This window comes from Seriola lalandi, unplaced genomic scaffold (genome assembly GCF_002814215.2).
Source record: "Seriola lalandi dorsalis isolate HSWRI2012SDOR001 ecotype SW California unplaced genomic scaffold, Sedor1 jcf7180002053927, whole genome shotgun sequence".
In the NCBI taxonomy this organism is placed as follows: Eukaryota; Metazoa; Chordata; class Actinopteri; order Carangiformes; family Carangidae; genus Seriola; species Seriola lalandi.
In genome coordinates, this window is record NW_019524480.1 from 257508 (window position 1) to 276683 (window position 19176).

At 40.7% G+C, this 19176-nt stretch overlaps 1 protein-coding gene across 3 annotated transcripts in view; it reads right to left on the reverse strand.

Annotated features, from left to right (window-relative positions):
- LOC111652152 (roundabout homolog 2) overlaps positions 1-16858 on the reverse strand; it is a 51395-nt gene extending 34537 nt beyond the window's left edge. For all 3 annotated transcript variants that reach the window (XM_023402320.2, XM_023402321.2, XM_023402319.2), the window contains exons 1-2: positions 16657-16858; positions 6297-6623 (exon numbers count right to left, since the gene is read on the reverse strand). In XM_023402320.2, the coding sequence (XP_023258088.1) occupies positions 6297-6623; positions 16657-16711 (382 nt within the window). In that variant the 5' untranslated portion in view covers positions 16712-16858. The remainder of the gene's footprint in view (positions 1-6296; positions 6624-16656) is intronic.
- Between the last annotated feature and the right edge of the window lie 2318 nt (positions 16859-19176).

Here is a 19176-nt window from a genome sequence, read left to right on the forward strand (position 1 = left end):
ACGGCGCTTTTTTTTTTTCTTAATTGATTATGACTTTGCTGAAAATCAAGCAGCCACAGGGCAAATTACTTAACAGTTCACAGACCATTTACATAACCAGCAAGTTGAAAGAAACATGACGGGTGAGTGTGACTGACAGGTTAGGGAAAAAAAGCTTTTGTGCTAAACTTGAGGTGACAGTGAGTGTGGGGAGCAGACAGCGTGGGCTGGACAGATGTACGAACAGTTACCAAGCTCAGCGTTTTCACGGCTGACAGGTAGGAGGCTGGACGGAGAGGTTAAAGGACAGTGGAAGTGCTCATTTTTGAGAGCCTGAGACAACCCAGTGTCTGGCTCCTATTGTTCTTTTATTTCTGAGAGCAATAAACCCGTTAGGGAGGTGGTCTAATCCCATTGCCATGATACTGCCCTGTCACAGCTAATGGAGGCTTTGCCTACAGAGAAGAGAGATTGCTTTAATCCATCCATTGTCTGATTGTGTTGATGGAGGATAAGAAGTGACTCCAGGGCAAATGGCCTTTATGAGAAACTTTTGGCCATAAATTCCTCCACTTTCCGAAAATGTAATGATGTTTCAATTACAAACAGACATTGCATGAGGACAACAAATTCTGCATTATTAGAAAGGCTTGACAGGGCTCATATAAACCATAGCTGTGATGGTTTGCACAATAGCAGAGTGAAATTTTGGCTGACAATTTCAATGCACCCAGAAACAACTACGCTAAATCATATTCATCAGGGATGATATATATCTGCAGATTGTCTCCAGTGAAAAGAGAACGCAGAGCAGAAGAAGCCAAGAAACAAGCTGCAACCAGAACTTTGATTCCTTCGTAATCCCTCATCAGGAGTAAGAGGAACATCTGGCTCTAAAGCCTTTTAAGCAAGTTTTATTTTTTATTTGTCCTACTTTATTCTAATCCCGCAACACCATGTGACCGTCTCCTCACCGAGACAGGCAGACGTCCACGAATTTGAAAAAGACACTTCTCTTGTTTCCTCCACCTTTCTTTTTGTTTTCTGTAAAAGCAAAACAAAACACACTGTTTATAGGAATAGAGGGATATATTCTGTTCCACTCCTACTGTCTCATTATTCTGGTTTTTCAACAGCCAGGCAAGTCAGCTGATCACTGGCAGCTTGGTATTAAAAAAAAAAAAAAAAAAAAAAAAGGGACAGAAAAAGACAGAATAATACTTGCTGCTGGCATATCTGAGCAAAGCAAGCTCCTTACCATGAGGTAGTCCAGAAGGGAGCAACAGTGGGTATACAAAAAACATAACTTGTGGACTTTGGGCTGCTCGCAACAAGCATTTAGGCATTAAATCTCTCCAACTGCAAATGTGCACTGACTGTACTGAACCAAGAAATCTATCCAGGTTTTTGAATCCTTTTGAGAAATTATGTTGTGACACAAACCTCTATGACTCAGAGGTGAAGTGAGCATTTGTCTCAGTTATAATTTCCTCTATTATTAGAGATACAAAAGGTACATCCACCTTATTCTTAACCCCATAGTAAGTATTGTGCCTAAATTATGGGCGTGACTCTGTTTATTCCTTTCACTGAACTGCCATTGTCTACAGGTGTCTTCTCTTTGCTTACAGCTTTTTGGGAAATAATAGGAAACACAACCTGTCCCACCTTAAATGGGGTAATGTTAGCTAAAACATTAGGGGGACGAGTTACACTGTCATGAATGTACCAACAATCAAGTTAAATTGAATTTGTTGTCCTGCGCAGGTCAATAGCAGTGTTACATGTATTCAATATGGCTATCTCAACATAATTGAGCAGTGATGGTTTATTTTCTATAGTACTGAATAAGAAAAAAAAGTTTTAGACTGTTGGTCAGATACACACTGTTGGACTCATAAAGCTAAACTAAATTTGTGGCTTAAAACAAAAGGGGATTGTTGTCAGCAATGGTGAGTTTTACTTCAGCTACCATAAGAACTGACTTGGCTCTATGTCTCTTTAGATACGCAAGGTTGTGCTTTAACAAAACATTTCTAACCTTATTACTCTGGATGTACCAGTAAGTCTCAGAGCATTTCAAATTGTGCGTTGATTCATCAGTGACAAGACAATCAATATGATGACATTAATCTATTAAGGTGTTGTAGTTTGTGTTCCCAAATCATTCATTTCCCAGAAAGCTATCAGTAAAAGAAAGGTGTGTAGACAATGATATTAAGTGCGTTGAAAGAGGAATTTATTTTCCTGTGCTGTAGAAGATCACCTGTGGCAGAACTGGGCTGAAATGTGCGCCCAACCTTTGCAATAAAAAAATAGAGCAAAGTTCCCAATAGGATTTTTTTTTATCAAATCAGCCACAAAGGTCCATACTATGTTGAGATTTGGGAAGTGTGCAGATTGGCTCCTCTGCATATGGTACAGGCTCAGAATGAAACACTGGGTCCAGACTGGTGCAATTCAATTGCACATTTCATTACAGAGGTTCCCTGTGAAGCTTCAGCTCTGCTATCGCTCTTGTCTGGGAACAGGCCTGGAATCACCTTAACATAAAATGTAGAGCTCTATCGTGAAGCTTAGTTCGCCCTGTTACCTAGTCTTTGCTGGCTGGGCAATAAACTTAGCTTTCCAACCTACCGGAGTAATTCTCCACAGGCGGACAGGGTTATATCAGCTTACTGCAATATTCTTAAATTTTACACAGTCTAAATAAATAAAACACAGTTTATAGGTAATAGCAAAAGCTATAAAATAAAAACACAGTTACTACTGGAGTACTACTGGATGCATTAAGTAAACATTTTGCTGTACTGCACTGACTCTGACGGTGTGAATCGCTTATGTTAATCATATTTATGTAAGTCTGTGGACCACTAATGCTAATCGCCAAAGCTAATCACTATTGCTTCCAGAACATACACATATCCTGGCCTTGAATGTTAACTCAAATTCACATTACTACTTGCAACCCAGACAATTTTTTGTACTTTTACCTGTGAAAAATGTATTTATTACAATAGTCAGCAGCACTGTTCATATGAGCGCCTGGCATTCACTCAACATGTTTCAGCTCTGATATCACTCTTGACTGTGAAATGAGCTGTAATGCTGTGAGAGCAATGTGACTCACAGGCCACGTAGGTCTGAAGAGACGTGTATCTCCACAGATGCAATTCCAGCTTAGCATGGATAGAGTGAAGAGCAAGTCTGTAAGGACACTGCAGAGAAAACTCTTTGTCATGCAGCACAATACATTATGCATCCTTCACTGACAATTAATGAGTAATTAATGTGGTTAAAACCAGGTTAGTGCCGGTGTCCTACTCAGAGCTGCACTAACAGTCCAACAGATGCATTGGTATTAATTACTACTCAGTGGGGGCTTTAAGCTCTTCCTCCTCCCACCTGTTGTCCCTCAGACTCCTGCCTCACACACACACACACACACACACACACACACACACACACACACACTTCTGCAAGACCACCAGCTTAAAACTGGCCGCTCATTAACACTGCATACTCCCCCACCTCCCTGCCAGAGCTAATTGGGTCACTATTTACCCCACAGTCAGCACAACCTCACACAGAGGGGAGGGGGGGGGGTCTAAGACCACCACCATGCTGTCTTAGCATATGCCCTCACTGGCCGGAGGCGATGAGATTAGAACAAAACAGACACTTATTAATACTTTTAGTCACTCAGTGCTTGCAGGTGAGTCATCCCTTTACTGAAATGACTGTACTGTAATCTGCAGCTCCACGCGAAGAGAAATTTCATTATCAACAATTTGAAAGAGGCAATGTGACAGTATCTTGTCCCAGCTCGGATATTTGCATTAGTTGCAGCTGCTTATGGTTCCCAATATACAGTGTATGTGAGGAGGATGTCCCTATTTTTGGACACGAGCTACAGATGAGGTCAGCCAGCCATGAGCACTTACACACACTGTCAGTAAGGAAGCCTCAGTATGGTGGAAGATAAGACCATGCTCAAATTGCTGTTATGTGTTTTTTTAACAAGGACAATTTGACCTTGCTAATCTGTTATGCTCCTTCCCCTAATCAACCCACTGACTAATCCATTTCCTCATGCCAAAGAGAGCTGCAGTTCAGCCCAGGGCCGAACCACACTGGCACAATTAGGAAGGAAGGAAGACAATGGCACGTGTCCTAGACCAAAGGAGGGAAAATAATACACACGGCTAATAGTGGAAGGTTTTTATCTCAGTGCGCTCACCAAGACATGAGAAAGCACATAATCCCCCGGTGTACTCTTCAGCAACATGTCTATACAAAGAAAACACAGCTATACCTGGTATGCTTACACACATGATCTTGATGGTACACACAGAGAGGTGTGGTGGTCTCAGTCACAGTGTCTGTGCTATCTTTAGAAACATTCAAGATGGCTGTCCCCAACCAGTGGTAGAAGAAGTACTCAGATCGAATTAAATGTACAAACACAACACTGTAAAAATACTCAATTACAAGTAAAAGCCCATGTATTGAAAACCATACAACTATCATTTTCATTATGGATTGAATGTTTACTTTTCAGAAAATAGCGATGAATGCCATCACAATTACCCAGACATCAAAATGACACTTTTACAGTACTTGTTCTGCCCGACCAACAGTCCAAACCTCAAAATTATTAAAAAAAAATATAAATTACAAGAAAAAGCAGGAAACCTGAAATATGTACTTTTTTGTGGGGAAAAATCTTCAATTGTAATTTGTCCTAATTGAATTTGTTAAAACGTCTGAATTAAATTTTAGAATTGAACAATATGATACATAGTTTCAATGTTTTTATTGAGTAATCTAAATAAACATGAAATAAAATGAAACATGAATTCCTCATGATATCATTAGTATTGTCAAGCAGGTACAAGTCATTTGTGAGCCTGTGTGTTATTCTCATATTTTTCTCTATTAGTCATGAAAACACTTACCACCACCTCCATTATTAAGACTCTGGCAACAAAGACAGCGATTAGGACAAGAAGCACGAGCCTCCTACTGCTTTCCAAAACACTTGAGTTTAACAAAAATCATCTCAAGCACTTGTTTTTGAGTCTGAACATAATATACAGAATACAGCTGTGTTGGTGAAGTGCATAGCATAATGGATCCACTATGATACAAAGAGTGTTTGAGTTTCTTCTGTTCAGTTACAGCGAAGTTTTGGAAAACAGAATCTGATTAAATACCGGTCTTTTATTGGTTCTAGTAGATTTCCCAAATTCAAAATGTATTTACCATACATTAAAAAACAGTATTTAATGTGAATTGGTCACGTCATGGCAGATACCCAATCCACTTCAGTCATGAGCAATAGTTATATTGGACTAAAATATGAAAAGAGACATCCTAAATGTTCCTTTGTTGTATTAATATTATTATTTAGGTCTCTTTTTGCCCTTATTACATTAAGTAGAAATATGACAGCAAATTAGGGAGCGAGAGTCAACAAAGATTAAAGAGCGAAGCCACGGGGGAGCCCATTTCACACGAGCAGCAACCTCCAAGGCGAGGTGCCGAAAACTTCAGTTCCTTGAATGGCCACTTGGCGCTGGCTCCAAAAGCGATTCAATCCTCATACACTCTCACGTTAAAACTTTACAGCAGAAATTAACATGTTTACAGCTGTTTACAGTTTCGGTCTTTACAGATAATTTCCTTCTTCATGACAAATGTACAGGGAGGTGAATTTTTATATAACTCACCTGTTTAAATTGTATTAGGGCTTTTGAAAGTTATACATAATTCAGGGTGTGCCACGTGAGTGAGCGTATGCTTGCCACAAAACAGCATTCACAATGTCTCAGCTCCACGTGCGCCCCACCTCTTTGTTAATTTTTGGATTGACCAGGAGTTAGTCAGATGTCAGGCACTGCCAAGATGGCAACGGCAGGACAGCCCACTCTAAAAGTTTTTTATGGTGACTTCTAAAGCTGCAATTAAAAACCTTATATAATAAAACAAGGACAAAATCTATTCATTTATTTTCGCAGTAAGCTAAAATTAGGAACAAATCCACAGGCTAGCACTTATTACTGAATTTATCTCCACCTACACCACCATCTGTTTTTGGGGTTGCTTCCTACAGTTTGGTTGTTCCATGTCATTATTTTTAAGCACAGCCAACTCTCCAGTGGACCTCCATAAAGGTGCCACAGGGCTGCGAAAAGATCTGGGACACACAGTGAAGCATCTGTATACCGTACACACACATGCATCAATATATCTATAGTGCAAAAGAACACAACACACACACTTTTTGGACAGTGATCAATAACATAGAGCCTTACTTGCAACTTCCAGTGAAGCATTACGACTAATGGCCTCTCCCAGGTAGTTGCGGGCCACACAGGTGTAGACGCCTTCGTCTGGTTTGCTCCGTCGTCCATGGACGATGCGCAGGAAGAAGAGGGAGCCACTGGGCAGGAGCATGCGGTGAGAGCGGGGGTCATCTTTGTCTGTCTCCACGCGCTCACCATCTTTATACCACTCAATACTGGGAGTGGGTCGGCCCTCTGCCTTGCAGTTGAGGGTGGCAGGCTCCCCCTTGGAGACGATCAAATCCGAGGGGTCCTCCACTATCCGTGGCGTGCTGTCCTCAAACCGTGCTCGGGACCCTGTAACGTGGAAATGTGGACAGATGTTATCTATGAGGGTGACCACCTATCATTCACGAACACACATAATCTCTTTGTAACAGTGCAGACAGCAACAAAGCCATTTAAAAGGCAACAACATCTTTCTTTGGAGATGCCGGACAAAGACACGGACAGCGTGTTGGATAAATTTGTGTGTAGCGAAGCAGTGAATCATGGGTAAACTCTCTTTGAAGGTTGACTCTGAAGTCGGTGCAAAACATCACACATTCCAATAACAACCTGTAACACCCATTTGTTCCTTCAATATCCTGCAAAAAGCAAAACATGGTGGTTGCTGGTGCTTTCTGCTAAAGAGTACAGAGTATAAAGCAGAGTATTTTCACAAAAGACACCACCTGTGCCAAGGATGCAATCACCCATGTGATGTGGTAATGGCCAATCTCTGTGTCAATCAGGACTGTTGCAGAGGCAGAGATGATAGCTGGTGGAAAGGTGGGAATAAGACAGGCAGACCTATGCATTTAAGGGAAGAGAGACCCAAGCTGAGAGAATGAGTGAGGCAGAGAGATATAGATAACTCCCATATCCCTCTCTCCAGGGATCCATTACTATCTTCCCTCAGCTGTGAGGGAAAGGCACACTGCTTCAAGACCTAAGGTAAGCTTTTAGAGCAAGACCAAATGTCTCTAACAATGTGTTACAGTTAGAAAAATGAATAATTCAAAATGCCGCGGCTTTTAGTTTGGTTCTGAGGAACAGATGGCGTCTCTCTCACTCTCAAATAAAAAGAAGAAAAAAAGGAAAGGAAAGGAAAGGAAATGAAATGGTCACTGTGCCACTGATTATTATGCTGCTCCGTCTGAGGCATTATTTTCAGCACATAATGTAGACGGTATGAAAGTCCTCCATTATCATCGGAGAGGAGCAGTCAGGAGTAACCTAATGACACACATTGTTGTTGCACATGTTGCCGTTACATTATACGTAAATCTGAGGCATCAGGATAAACCCCGCACTTTTCAGCTGTAAGCAGATTTATGTCTTTTCATGAACTGATTTGATCCTCGCGGCCAGGAGTCGCCATCATGGCATAAACCTGAAGCTAACATCTAAAGAGCAATATGAACGCTCTGAGCTAACACCCCGGGGGTCACAAACCAGGACAGCTCAAAACACTAATGCACGATGAGGATGAATATGAATCGAGCCGTTAAAGTGTGCCACAGCTCCTCCAGTTAGTTTCTGACGTAAAAGCACACTTTGTTTACAGGAACAGAACAAGCGTACTGTAAATCTTTTCATGCTATATGCCTGAATGCTGAAAGATATCATAATGTACTTTAGGCTGACACATCTGAATGTTTGTCCACAGGAAAATTATTCAGTGTCCCTACAGTCCTGTGATGTCCTGGTGGTGAACCGTGTTTTTAAAGCATGCAAAGGATTCACTGGCAGTTTTAAATCCCAATTCATGTAATGGAGTTACATCACAGTGAGCGCCCATCCTGTTCAATCTTAACTGGATTTTACCACAAAAACAAACACTGAGAGAGAGTTGACCTCTTCAAAGAACAACTCCAGTGGAACAGTATTGTGTTTCCATGAAAACGAGAGACTTGTGAGATACAGATTAAAAAACAAAATGGTCAAAATTGATGCAGCACAGGGGCGTCAAGTGGCGCAGTGGGTTGAGCAGGCGCCCCATGAGTAGAGGCTACAGTCCTCGCTGCAGTCGGCCCTGGTTCAAATCCTGCATCGGACGGCCCTTTACTGCATGTCATTCCCCCTCTCTCTGCCTCCCCATTTCCTGTCTCTCTACTGTACTGTTTAATAAAGGCATAAAAAGCCCCAAAAATATACTTAAAAAAAAAAATGGATGCAGCACAGGCCAAGAAGTCCTGACTTTAGTTTCTAGTCCTAAGTTTGGCTTCTGGATCACGTCATATGGGGCTTATGGTAGATGGTAGTCGCAGGAGGGTTAGTAACACTGTGTAATGACAATAAGGCCTGATAAATTTAGGTTTTTATTACTTTGAATGATGGAAACTAACCAAACCATTACCATAGCATTGTCACAATATGAAACAGGTAGTTATTTATGTATTTAACAGTGATTTTTAACAGTTTACAGAGGGCATATCTTATAATTGGGGGTGGGTTGTATCAGAGGATTGGAACGAGGAAAATGTCCCACAGTTTTTACAGCTGGAAACTGTTTATTGAAGTAAGTTCAATATGTGAATATGAAATATGAAAACTCCATGTTCAAAGTTCATGACACAGTGTGATAATGTTGTAAATGTGTAGTCTGTGTAGTGGGTTATTTTCTCTGACCTGACATGTTGCTGAAATGTTAGAAAGCCATATGAGAAATTACAGTTGTTGTCACAGTGGTACCCCTCCTGTTCTTGTCAGGTAAACTAATATCTGTGTGTAAAATCAGTGCAATGTCTCTTTGACTGTGATCTAATTTTAACATTTGACTTTAGTGTGTGTGTGATGATTGTTTTGTGTCAATTCCCGTATTTATCAAACTTCTAAGAATCACACTTAAAGACGCTCTAAACTACCAATTCAAGAGTAAAGACGTTCTTAGCTGAGTGAAAAAAATAAGACACATTTATCAAGTGACTTGCTCCGAAAAAATAGCATACGCTTACAGCAAGTGTGCGAGAAATAATAATCTTGTGATTGATCACATGCATGTTCAGGGAAGGAATAGCCAGACATAGACTGATCCTATATACTACACTCAGCGTTATTCTGCAAGAACACATATAATTATAATTTTTCATTTTATTTGTGTTCTGTAAATAGAGATTAAATAATAGGAAATTGGCTGAAATGCAAACAAAATTCAGCTGCAAGACATTCTGCTGGACCTCTGACGTACCTCGTCTTCCTCTGGTAGAAATCATATACTTAGGAGAATTTAGCACCACAATGATGATGAGGATGCTTAGACAGTAATTACAAATAACATCAATGCCAGATTTATTCTTGCTGTTTGTTTGTAGCCCTGATAAATGCGGAAAAAAAAAAAGAAAAACAAAAATGGTGTAACATCCTGTCAAAAGTTCAAATGCAAATAATGCAAATACGAAATCACATTGCTTCAGCTAATGCAGTATTCAATCTTCACTTCGAGTATAGGAGTGAAAGTGAAGGATTTTTACTTTTATATTTCAAATCTAGTTTGCTAAATACACACCCTGGTCTCTCTTACAAATGAGATTTTCTTGAATAAATAAAACATAACTAACTAACGTAGTAGACCAGTTGCAGATCTGTGTAATCCCTGATACACTCAGATGGCTCTCTCATGAGACAACTGCATGTAATCTACCTGCATTGTTTAAAACAGTTCTTTGTCTCTTATAGTTATTGATTATTCTGACCAGCTCCTTTTTGTGTCCCCAAAGTCTACAAGGAAAAAGAAAAAGAAACTTATGTTACGGACTCCTACATCATATTCACTAATGGGAACACAGGCTAAGATGAGTCGTTATCTCATCACTTCAACCACACAATAAAACCATCAATCTACCATTAACAACACCATCAACAATTAACAATGAGTAATTTGAATCCTGTTATTATACACATTTGTAGAGGCACTCTGTTGTGTAACGTTCCCTTCCCAGTGTTTATGAAATCCAGCCGTCCTTGTACTCTGTGTGTGTCAGCACGTACTGTGAAGTCCTGGCTGCTTGGAGCTGGTCTGAATAGCACAATATCAAATGTCACCATGACAAATTCTCTTGTATTCGTTTTATATGTGGAGTGTGAGAGACGCGCTGGAAAATATTAAGAGTAATAATATTTAATGACTCCAACTATGCAGACACAGTTGAGAATTTAAAGTGTATTAGAAACAGTTTTGGTTACTGGGGATTATGAATGAAAATTAATGGGCTCTTATTAAAGCTCCAGTTATCATGCAGGAGAATCGATGTGGTGCCATGCTGATGTATTGCAGAGAAAATAGCCTTGTCAAAAAAAAAGAAAAAGAAAAGCAAACAGCTTCAGGTGGCCAAAGTGACAAGCAACAACCCACTCCTGTGACAAGTATGCAATCAGTAAAAAGTCTTAGCCACCTTGAGCGCGACAGCAACACATTTTCCTTTTGAGAAGGAATATTTTCACAGTAATGTTTGCTTCATGACAGGAAGATTGTGGTGCAGTGGTTGAGAGCACCTTTCAGCAAAAAGAAACTCTGTCAGCTCCCGTTTGTGACATGGGAAAAATAAACACCACGGGCTGTAATAGGGACCTCTATAAAGGTATGTTTTAGTCGGATCATAAACACAACCCATTAGAGCCCACAGTGGCTCCTCAGAGATATCCAAGTGCACATGGGAATTTAGAGTGCGCCTTGATTTGTGTGAAAATTATTAATCTGGGGCATTCTGGTGTGAAATGACTTTCACATTTACAAGGCATGAACAAGCAGGGGAGGACATCAGCCACTGATGTCGTATAGTAGTAGAGTTTCAGAACAAATTACATAAACACAGGAAGAGATGTTTCACAAACTAGTGCTTCAGTTAATTTAAGCTGTTGTTTCGGTTCACAGAATTCAAAGCTTCCTTCGATGTGTTGCAGCAAGTTACAGCATTTTCAACGTAAAGAATGTCTTCAATTTGCTGTACATTCAGCGTTATGAAATTATTATTTTAGAGACTTCAGAATAACTGACTGCTTCTAGTGACGAGACAGTACAACACAAAACCAGTGATTTACAATGAACAGATACAGCCAGATAAAAAAAACAAAAACAAAAGATGCGATATCAGCTCAACAATCCCAGCACTGCACTGTTCAACAGATTTCTTAAACACAACAGGCAGTAAACTGTCCAATTCAACATGTGAATTTATCCGAGAGCCTTGCACTGACGGTTACAAATCACTGTTACACTCTCTTAGTCATGAGCTAGGCATCATATTTGTGCTGAAGCTGTGTCTGAGTAGACAAATAAGTTAAACCTTTTTAAAGACATCTTTTAGAAAGCTCAAAGACCTTCAGCGCGAGGAGCAAAATGGAACTAAGATAATCCATAAGAGTGAATGGCAGTCAACCTTGAGCTGTCGTACAATAGAGGGGACTTTGTGAACGGGAGTGTGCTGGCCTCATGCAAGGTTATCATGGCTGTAGAATACACTCAAGGCCATCCTGTGTACAAATGAGCGTGTCAGGGAGACAGGCAGAGCTGCTTTTCAGAGAGAAATACAGTAAATTCAATTGAACAGCTCTACTCATTGATACACATTTTCTTTCTTTTCTATCTATTAATCATTTACCAATTTTTTTTTTTTTATTGTTTCCTCTTTTCATTCACTTGAAGTTATCCTTCCAGTGTTTAAAGATCCTTCCCTTTCATTACTAGGCCTACATGTCGATCTCCCTGTCGATTTAGGGTGTTCTTGTTAAGATACAGTTCTCAAGTTGATATATCTGTATATTGATGTGCATTTTGGAGTTTTGTGATTATTCGACGTTTTTTCCATTTTTAGATTGCCTTTAATGTCTATTTTATTTATTTATGGTATATTTGAAAGAGCTCACTTACTCTGCAGTAACTGATCTTTTGACTTGGGGTGCAGCGGAAACAAGTTGTAAATATAACATTGGCATAACATCAGATCTTTTAGCAAAAAATCACTTATGTACACACCCAGCAGTTACCGGCCAGTTACAATCATTAATTTTGAAAGTCCAATATTCACTCTATTTTAGCTCTGTTTTTGGTCTCCTCCATCTCCTGAGGGAAATATCTGACTCTTCAGCTGCTAAATGCTCCACTATGGTCACCAGATAGATGCCAACTGTGTCGGTCTGTTGTTTGGTGCTGAGCAGAGGGCTGTAAGAGTTTTTTGTTGTTGTTGAAAACAATTCCCTGCTGCTGTCAAAAAGCAATGCTACAAGAAAGGTGAGAGTGAACCAAAACACTGAAGTCTTGAACCTGGCAGCTAAACAATGAGCTGAAACTTGCTATAGAGCTGTGTGAAGCCAAAGGGAGATACGCACGACAAGCAACCCATTTATTTCAACAGTCGTTTAATACATTGCTGTTATAAAAATTGATTAAAGCAGCTTTAATTTGTATGCAGACCAGGTAGTGCTGCTGGTGTCTTTTGGAATGGCAGCTCTTTTTTCCAGGTACGAGCCTATAGCCTGTATGTATGGTAATGTATATCTATATGCACTTCAAAAACATGGTCAACAGTCAGTGATGAACAGTGTGTGGTACTCTTTGTTTTCTTTTCAGTGGTATTAACAGAATTAGAGCTGCAGACTCATTATGATCTGATCATGTGTGTACGGTCGATTAGATGTGGTAATTGTCATGATTGCATCTGATCTGTGAGAATTTCTCCATTTACTCACAAAGCGGATGAAAAAAAAAATTCCAGAGAAAGCAAGCAACCACAGTCAAATGAAAGCCCATTAGTGCCGCACGCAGCTCTGATAGACAAGTTATTGCATTGGTCCTAATTGCAAACTGACACACGCCCACATGCTCGCTCGTGGCATCTCCTACATTTCTGCCTCATCTAACACACAGAGTTACCGGGGTAAAAGCTGAAGGGGTGATCAAGATCACGTCTTGTAAAACCCTGTTGATTCAGGCTATATTTGGCGTTTCTTGGCTCCTAGCTGTTGCATGCCATGACGGGGGCCGCTTTCATTAATTAGTATTTACAAATATTAACCCTGCATCCTCCCCGGGGGCAGAAATGTACTGCTGTCACGCTAATGTGTGAAAACAACAAAGCCACAGAGGGACGTCCTGTTTTGCTTCAGATCTCTGTTCCTTTTAGCGACAGCCAGACTCATACCTGAACCTGTCTGAGCTCACAGCTTGATGTCTGCGGAGGAACACAACTATCTACCTGCTCAGAGAAAGCTCAGAGACTAACTTGTTTTTCATGCTCTCACTTTACAAGTGAGACGGCAGTAGACGGCTGGCAGCTTGTCTGTAGGGCTGTTTGCTGAGATTTACTCGTGTCTTTTTCGATTTCAATTCATTTACATACTTAAAAAGGCCAAAAACATCCAAGGAGCTCTTGTGACATTGCCAAGTAATCTCTGCGGGAGGGCGATAACATGCCACAGCAAACTAAATTTCAAAGCAGAGAAGTCAGGTTTTATTTTCTTCTGGCATCAGTCTGGGCTTTTGGAGCCTTTGTTTGGCAACTGTCCTCCTCGCCTGTCGTCTAATCTCTAAATGATGTCATCAGCGACTGTACCAGAAGTGGGACATCATCAACATCCGGCGACATGACTCAAGGCTGTGGCACATCAGACGACTGACCAGGTTCTGCAGCGGTTTCATCATCTTGCGTGGTCATTTCATCAAGAGGGACTGCAAGAGGCTTTAGTCAGCCTCCAGCCATATTTGTCACTAAGTAATGAGCAGGAGGACAGAGAGGACACAAATCACCAGCTAAAGGTTGTTTAGCATCAATTAGTTCCACAGCTGAATGCAGCTCGAGATAACTGAAAATTCAATGAGATATATTAGGGTCTAGACTGATGGCGTATTAATTGAGATTTGGTGTAGGCCTATGTGTGTGTTTCTTTGAGTGTGTATGTCAGTGTGTGTGAGGGGGCGGCTATGTCAAATTGAATGCAGCTTTTGAAGGTGACTGTTCACAATCACACAGAGGTTGGACACACTACCATGTGTCACCATAACTCTCACATTTCCTCTTGTATATAAAAACTACTGAATAAAATCTACAAGTGAGCATTTGTCTTTGAACACAGCTCCCACAGAGGTCATGAAGCCCATTTGAATCCTCTTCTCTCAAGTATTTTTATGAAAAGGCACATCACCCCCGAGATTGAGCTGTATAATCGAGGTGGGAATGAGAGGAAGTACTCACTCCAGATAAACAGATGTAGGCAGATGGTGTGGGTGTTGAAAAGTACCTTTAACATCGAGAGGTTTAGTTTAGTTTAATTTAGTAGCTACAGCTTTGCAGCAGCGATTCTTCCTGGGGTCCATAAAAACAGACTTTACATAGTGACAGTGCAACCAATACAACGTAACACATAACATTGTAAGATAAACAGGACAAAGACTAGAACACACACACAGACAAGACAAGCTCCTATAAATTCAATTATCAGAATATATGAAGCAGTTTGTTTCATGTCAGTGTACCAACACATTTCAAACCATACTATGGTCTGTTTCACACTGGTATTCAAACGTAATCAAAATACATGAAAATAGCGCTTTTCACTCCAGTTATTCCAACGCATCAAAACTCCTTTTTCGTTCTAGTATTCAGTACATTAATCAAAATACATTAAAATAATTAATTTCACCCCGGTAATCAATCCTATAATCAAACATATGAAATAGTCCATTTCAGTCCAGTGTGCAGAAATGTGAAACATAAGATAAGTTTATTTTTCAACTGTAAAATGTCCGGCTCAACGCATATCAATTCTTAAAGCTGCTATAATCAATATTTTCATATTAACAATGGATTACTACTTCTACTTCTATGTGACAGGGGTCTCTCGTAGAGTGACGATCTCACAGAGAAAGTACCGCTCAGCTTTATCAGGCATTTTACCATCTTTGGGCTCATTGTTTTGGTTTTCCTCCCACCAGCCTTAATGTTTTGGTTCACTTTCACTGCTCTAAAAACTCACTCTACGCCGCCTGCCCAGCACAAATTAGCAGACAGACAATGTCACCATGTCGGTCGTGAATATAGTAGAGCATTTAGCAGCTAAAGAGTCAGATAATTCACCCGCGATTTGGTGGAGACAAAAAAAAAGCTGAAAAGAGATTGAATATTGGACTTACATTTGCCAGATATCCAGAAACACGACTCCAAATGAATGCTAATGGTTTTGCTGGATATATAGACAGGCAAGTTAGCCATATCAGCCTTTTAATAATATATACTATTTTGTAACTTATATTGTGTTTACTTGCTAGTCGTCTCCTTCTTTACTGCCTTTGTTGGCGTGTTAATCCTAACAACTCTCAATCAGCAGTAGCATGAGCAAAACCACCAGTACAACATAAATCACACCACCACACACTCATGCACATGTATTATAGAAACAAAATGCACTCAGAAAAAAGTGCTCAAAAACTCTACAGGGTACCTTTAACCCAAAATGTTGAGTATGTTGTGTTTGTGTAAAAAAAATGTATATAGGCTATTGTTTTCAGATTTTTATAACTCTGAAATATCAGCATCTGTACTGCATGTTCAGTTTATTGTGCTACACTGAAGCACGCCATTCAGACCTTAAATGCATCACCAACTACAATGTACTAAATTTTTTTCATGTTAAAGTTGTGTCAATTAATCTGAGAATGCAAAAAAAAACAAAAAACAAAACAATCTGCACTCCATAAATTGTTTTTCTGAGCCATGCTTTTATTTGGGCTTTGGATTAAGGTTTGAAAATTTAAACTGTTATTAGAGCAATGGTTAAAATGTGTAATCCCGTTCTCAAAGGTAATCAACAATGAGCTTTTAAAAGCATTTTGTAATAACATGTGCATCTCCATAAACATTTTTGGAGAGTGGTGGCTTGTCAGACTATGACACTGCCCCTGAGAGTTTCTGAGCTTTAAGTGAGAGTTTAATGGTTTCACTTTTGCCACAGTGAAGCCTCGTTTGACCTCTTCAGCTGCCTAACGTGGGGCCACCTTTAGATCTGACTGAGGAAATGTGCATCTTCTTGGCATTCACCGATGGTATTTAAACATTACAAATTAATGCACGTGTGACATTTCCCTACTATCAGTTTTGTGTGTTGTTTTGATGCGTTCACTCCCCACAGCTGCCAGGGAAACGTGTCTGAAATACAACTAAACACAACATTTACATCCATCTGGAGGGACAGAAAACACGATAAGACAAGTGAAATACACTGTGAGGCAGTCACGCCATATGCCCTATGAGTGTGTGCGTGATAGAGAGAGCGAGAGAGAGAGAGAGAGAGAGAGAGAGAGAGAGAGAGGAGATAGAGAGAGAGAGAGAGGGGCATATTTATATTCATATTTTACCTGAAGCGATGGTAATGAATGAGACAGTCACAAGTAGTAAATTTCCAAAGTTCATCTCCACACTCTCCCGGTGTCAAATCCTCTGTAGTCTGCGGTCTCTCGACAGTCCACTCAGTGTCAGATTATCAATTAAAATCAGACCTCCAGTCACAGAACAGCGCCGAGATCTGACTAGAGAGCAGGTAAACTGAGCCGGTTTGGAGCTTGACCTCAGCTGGAATACAACGAGAAAATCACCCCGAAAAAACTTTGATGTCACTCCCAGAAACCCATGACAGCAGCAGGATCAGCGGCAGCAGCGGCAGCACCGCCCCGGAGAAACCTAATAACAAAACTCAGCAGCATCACTTCTTCGTCCCCGCATGGCCACACACGCAGATACACACTCTCTGTCTCTCTCTCTCTCTCTCTCTCTCTCTCTCTCTCTTTCTCTCACACACACACACAGACAGACAGACTTCTTTCTGAGATGTCCTGCTGCTGCTGCTTCTGCTGCTGCTGAAAACAAAAAAAGAGGTTTAACTATATTTAGCCCGGTTATAAATAAAATAATTCTCCCCTCTCTACTCAGATCCGGCCAGTTGCAGGTTGCAGCGTCAGTTTGTGCGAATGTGTAGCGCTGCACATGCCGAGCCCGAGCTGCGCACTCCCTGCTATCCGCAACAAATCCTCGCCAACCTCCAGGAGTCAGTGTTTTAAAGAGACAGACACGATATCTGCGCCCTGCGTGTGTCCTTACTTCATCTCTGTGTATGTTCCGTCCTCACAGGACAGTGGGATGAGATAAAACTTATATAGTTACTTCTGGATTAGAGTTACAATTAGAGCAGGGTCGGAGCTGTTACAGGAGTTAAAGTGAGGCTCAAGTTTTGGCTTATGGATGATGTTTTTGCATTTTAGTGTTGGAAAATTGAATTTGAGTTTTAAAAATCGCTCATTAAAAAGACTGCAAATTATTGAAACAAATCAATGCAAGTTGCTGAAAGTGTTTTAATGAATGGGTATTCAATAATTTGTTTAACTTATTATTATTCGTTCTTTATTTTATGAAGAGGTTCAAGTATAAAATCTGCTTGAGCAAAACCCCTGATGGCAAAGGACACCACAAAGTAAAAGAAATGTGATATTATCTATCATTGAAGTAAGACTTCAAAATGGTCTCTCGGTTGTAGGAAAATATTCCAAATTGGGGGGTTGGGAGACCAAAACCAGGAAAACTGTTCTGTCTGTTATTCCTTGAATTTTTGCTTTTTTTCTCATCTGAAAAAGAAATTCAACAAATAAAACAAAGTCACAGCTTTGTTGAACTGCTCTCAATTCATACAAAGACCCTCATCTGCAATGGGGGCATTACTAGTAGACCAGGAGCCAGAGAGCTTGGGAAACACTGGGTTAGGTTTAAACTTAAACTTCGTGTTTGTGGAGACCATAAGAGCAATTCTTTTCAAGCTTATTTCCCAAGCTGTGATATTCTCACTCTTTATAAAGTGGTGTTACCAGTGTCTTTGTGATGGGTTTCATAAGCAGGCCACTTTTCCCATTTTTCACTGAACTCAAATTTCTGAACTCTCAGAACAGGTATGAGTGTTTCCATATCACATACCTCTTCAGCAATGTCCAGCCCCCGACTCGGCTCTCTTGTGTCGGGTTACCTGGAAACAGCACAACAACTGTCATGAGTTTTTCATAACCAAACCACAGCCATGATAGTATCTCCTCAACACTGCACCCGTCACCACGACGTTTTCATCAGTCTGCAGCGTGATCCTTGTGTTATGTGTGTAAATCTAGTCATAGTGCAAAATAAGCAGTAAGAAACAGAGCTAAACAATGATTGGTGCTTCCTGTGTGAGGGAAGATTTCCCTTCTCAGAATCAAGGATCTAATATTCGAGAATTGTGAGGCCTTCTGAGACACTTTTCTCATTTTGTGCTGCATAAATAAACTTTCTGACACTGACAATGGCCGCTGATTTATTGATAATTGCACCGCGAAGCAATATCGACCCCACAACACAATCATTACTTCTGCAGTTTCATCATCGTCCTCGCCGCTGTTGCTGCTTCTGCTGGAGAGCGTTACCTCGCTCTTACGTCCTCACCACTCAAGATCTTTGCAGTCCTGCTATTTAACATCCACCATCTGATTCTGTGGTGATTTATTAAGCAGCTGTTGTTTCACAACCACTCCTCCACAATCTGGCCCTACTGGAGCCTCTGGTGCCTGGGCTGGGTCGGGTCTTCCTCTCGGGGAGCTGCGGACACACACGGGTCCCAGGGGGGTTGCAAGCTCTGTTTCATTCACTCCCCCTCCTCCAACGCAGACCAGACCTGTTCCTCTGTGTTGTTGCTTCTTCTCTCTCCACTCCATTGTCTCCATGTCAGGCTGCGAGGACCCAACATGATAGAGAGTGACTTCTGGACGGTCAGACGCCTTCTCTCCTTTGTCCCCCTTGAATAGGACTGGAAATTGGGTAACAGAAGAGTCCAGATGTCTGTAGCAAGGCGTGACACAAAGAGG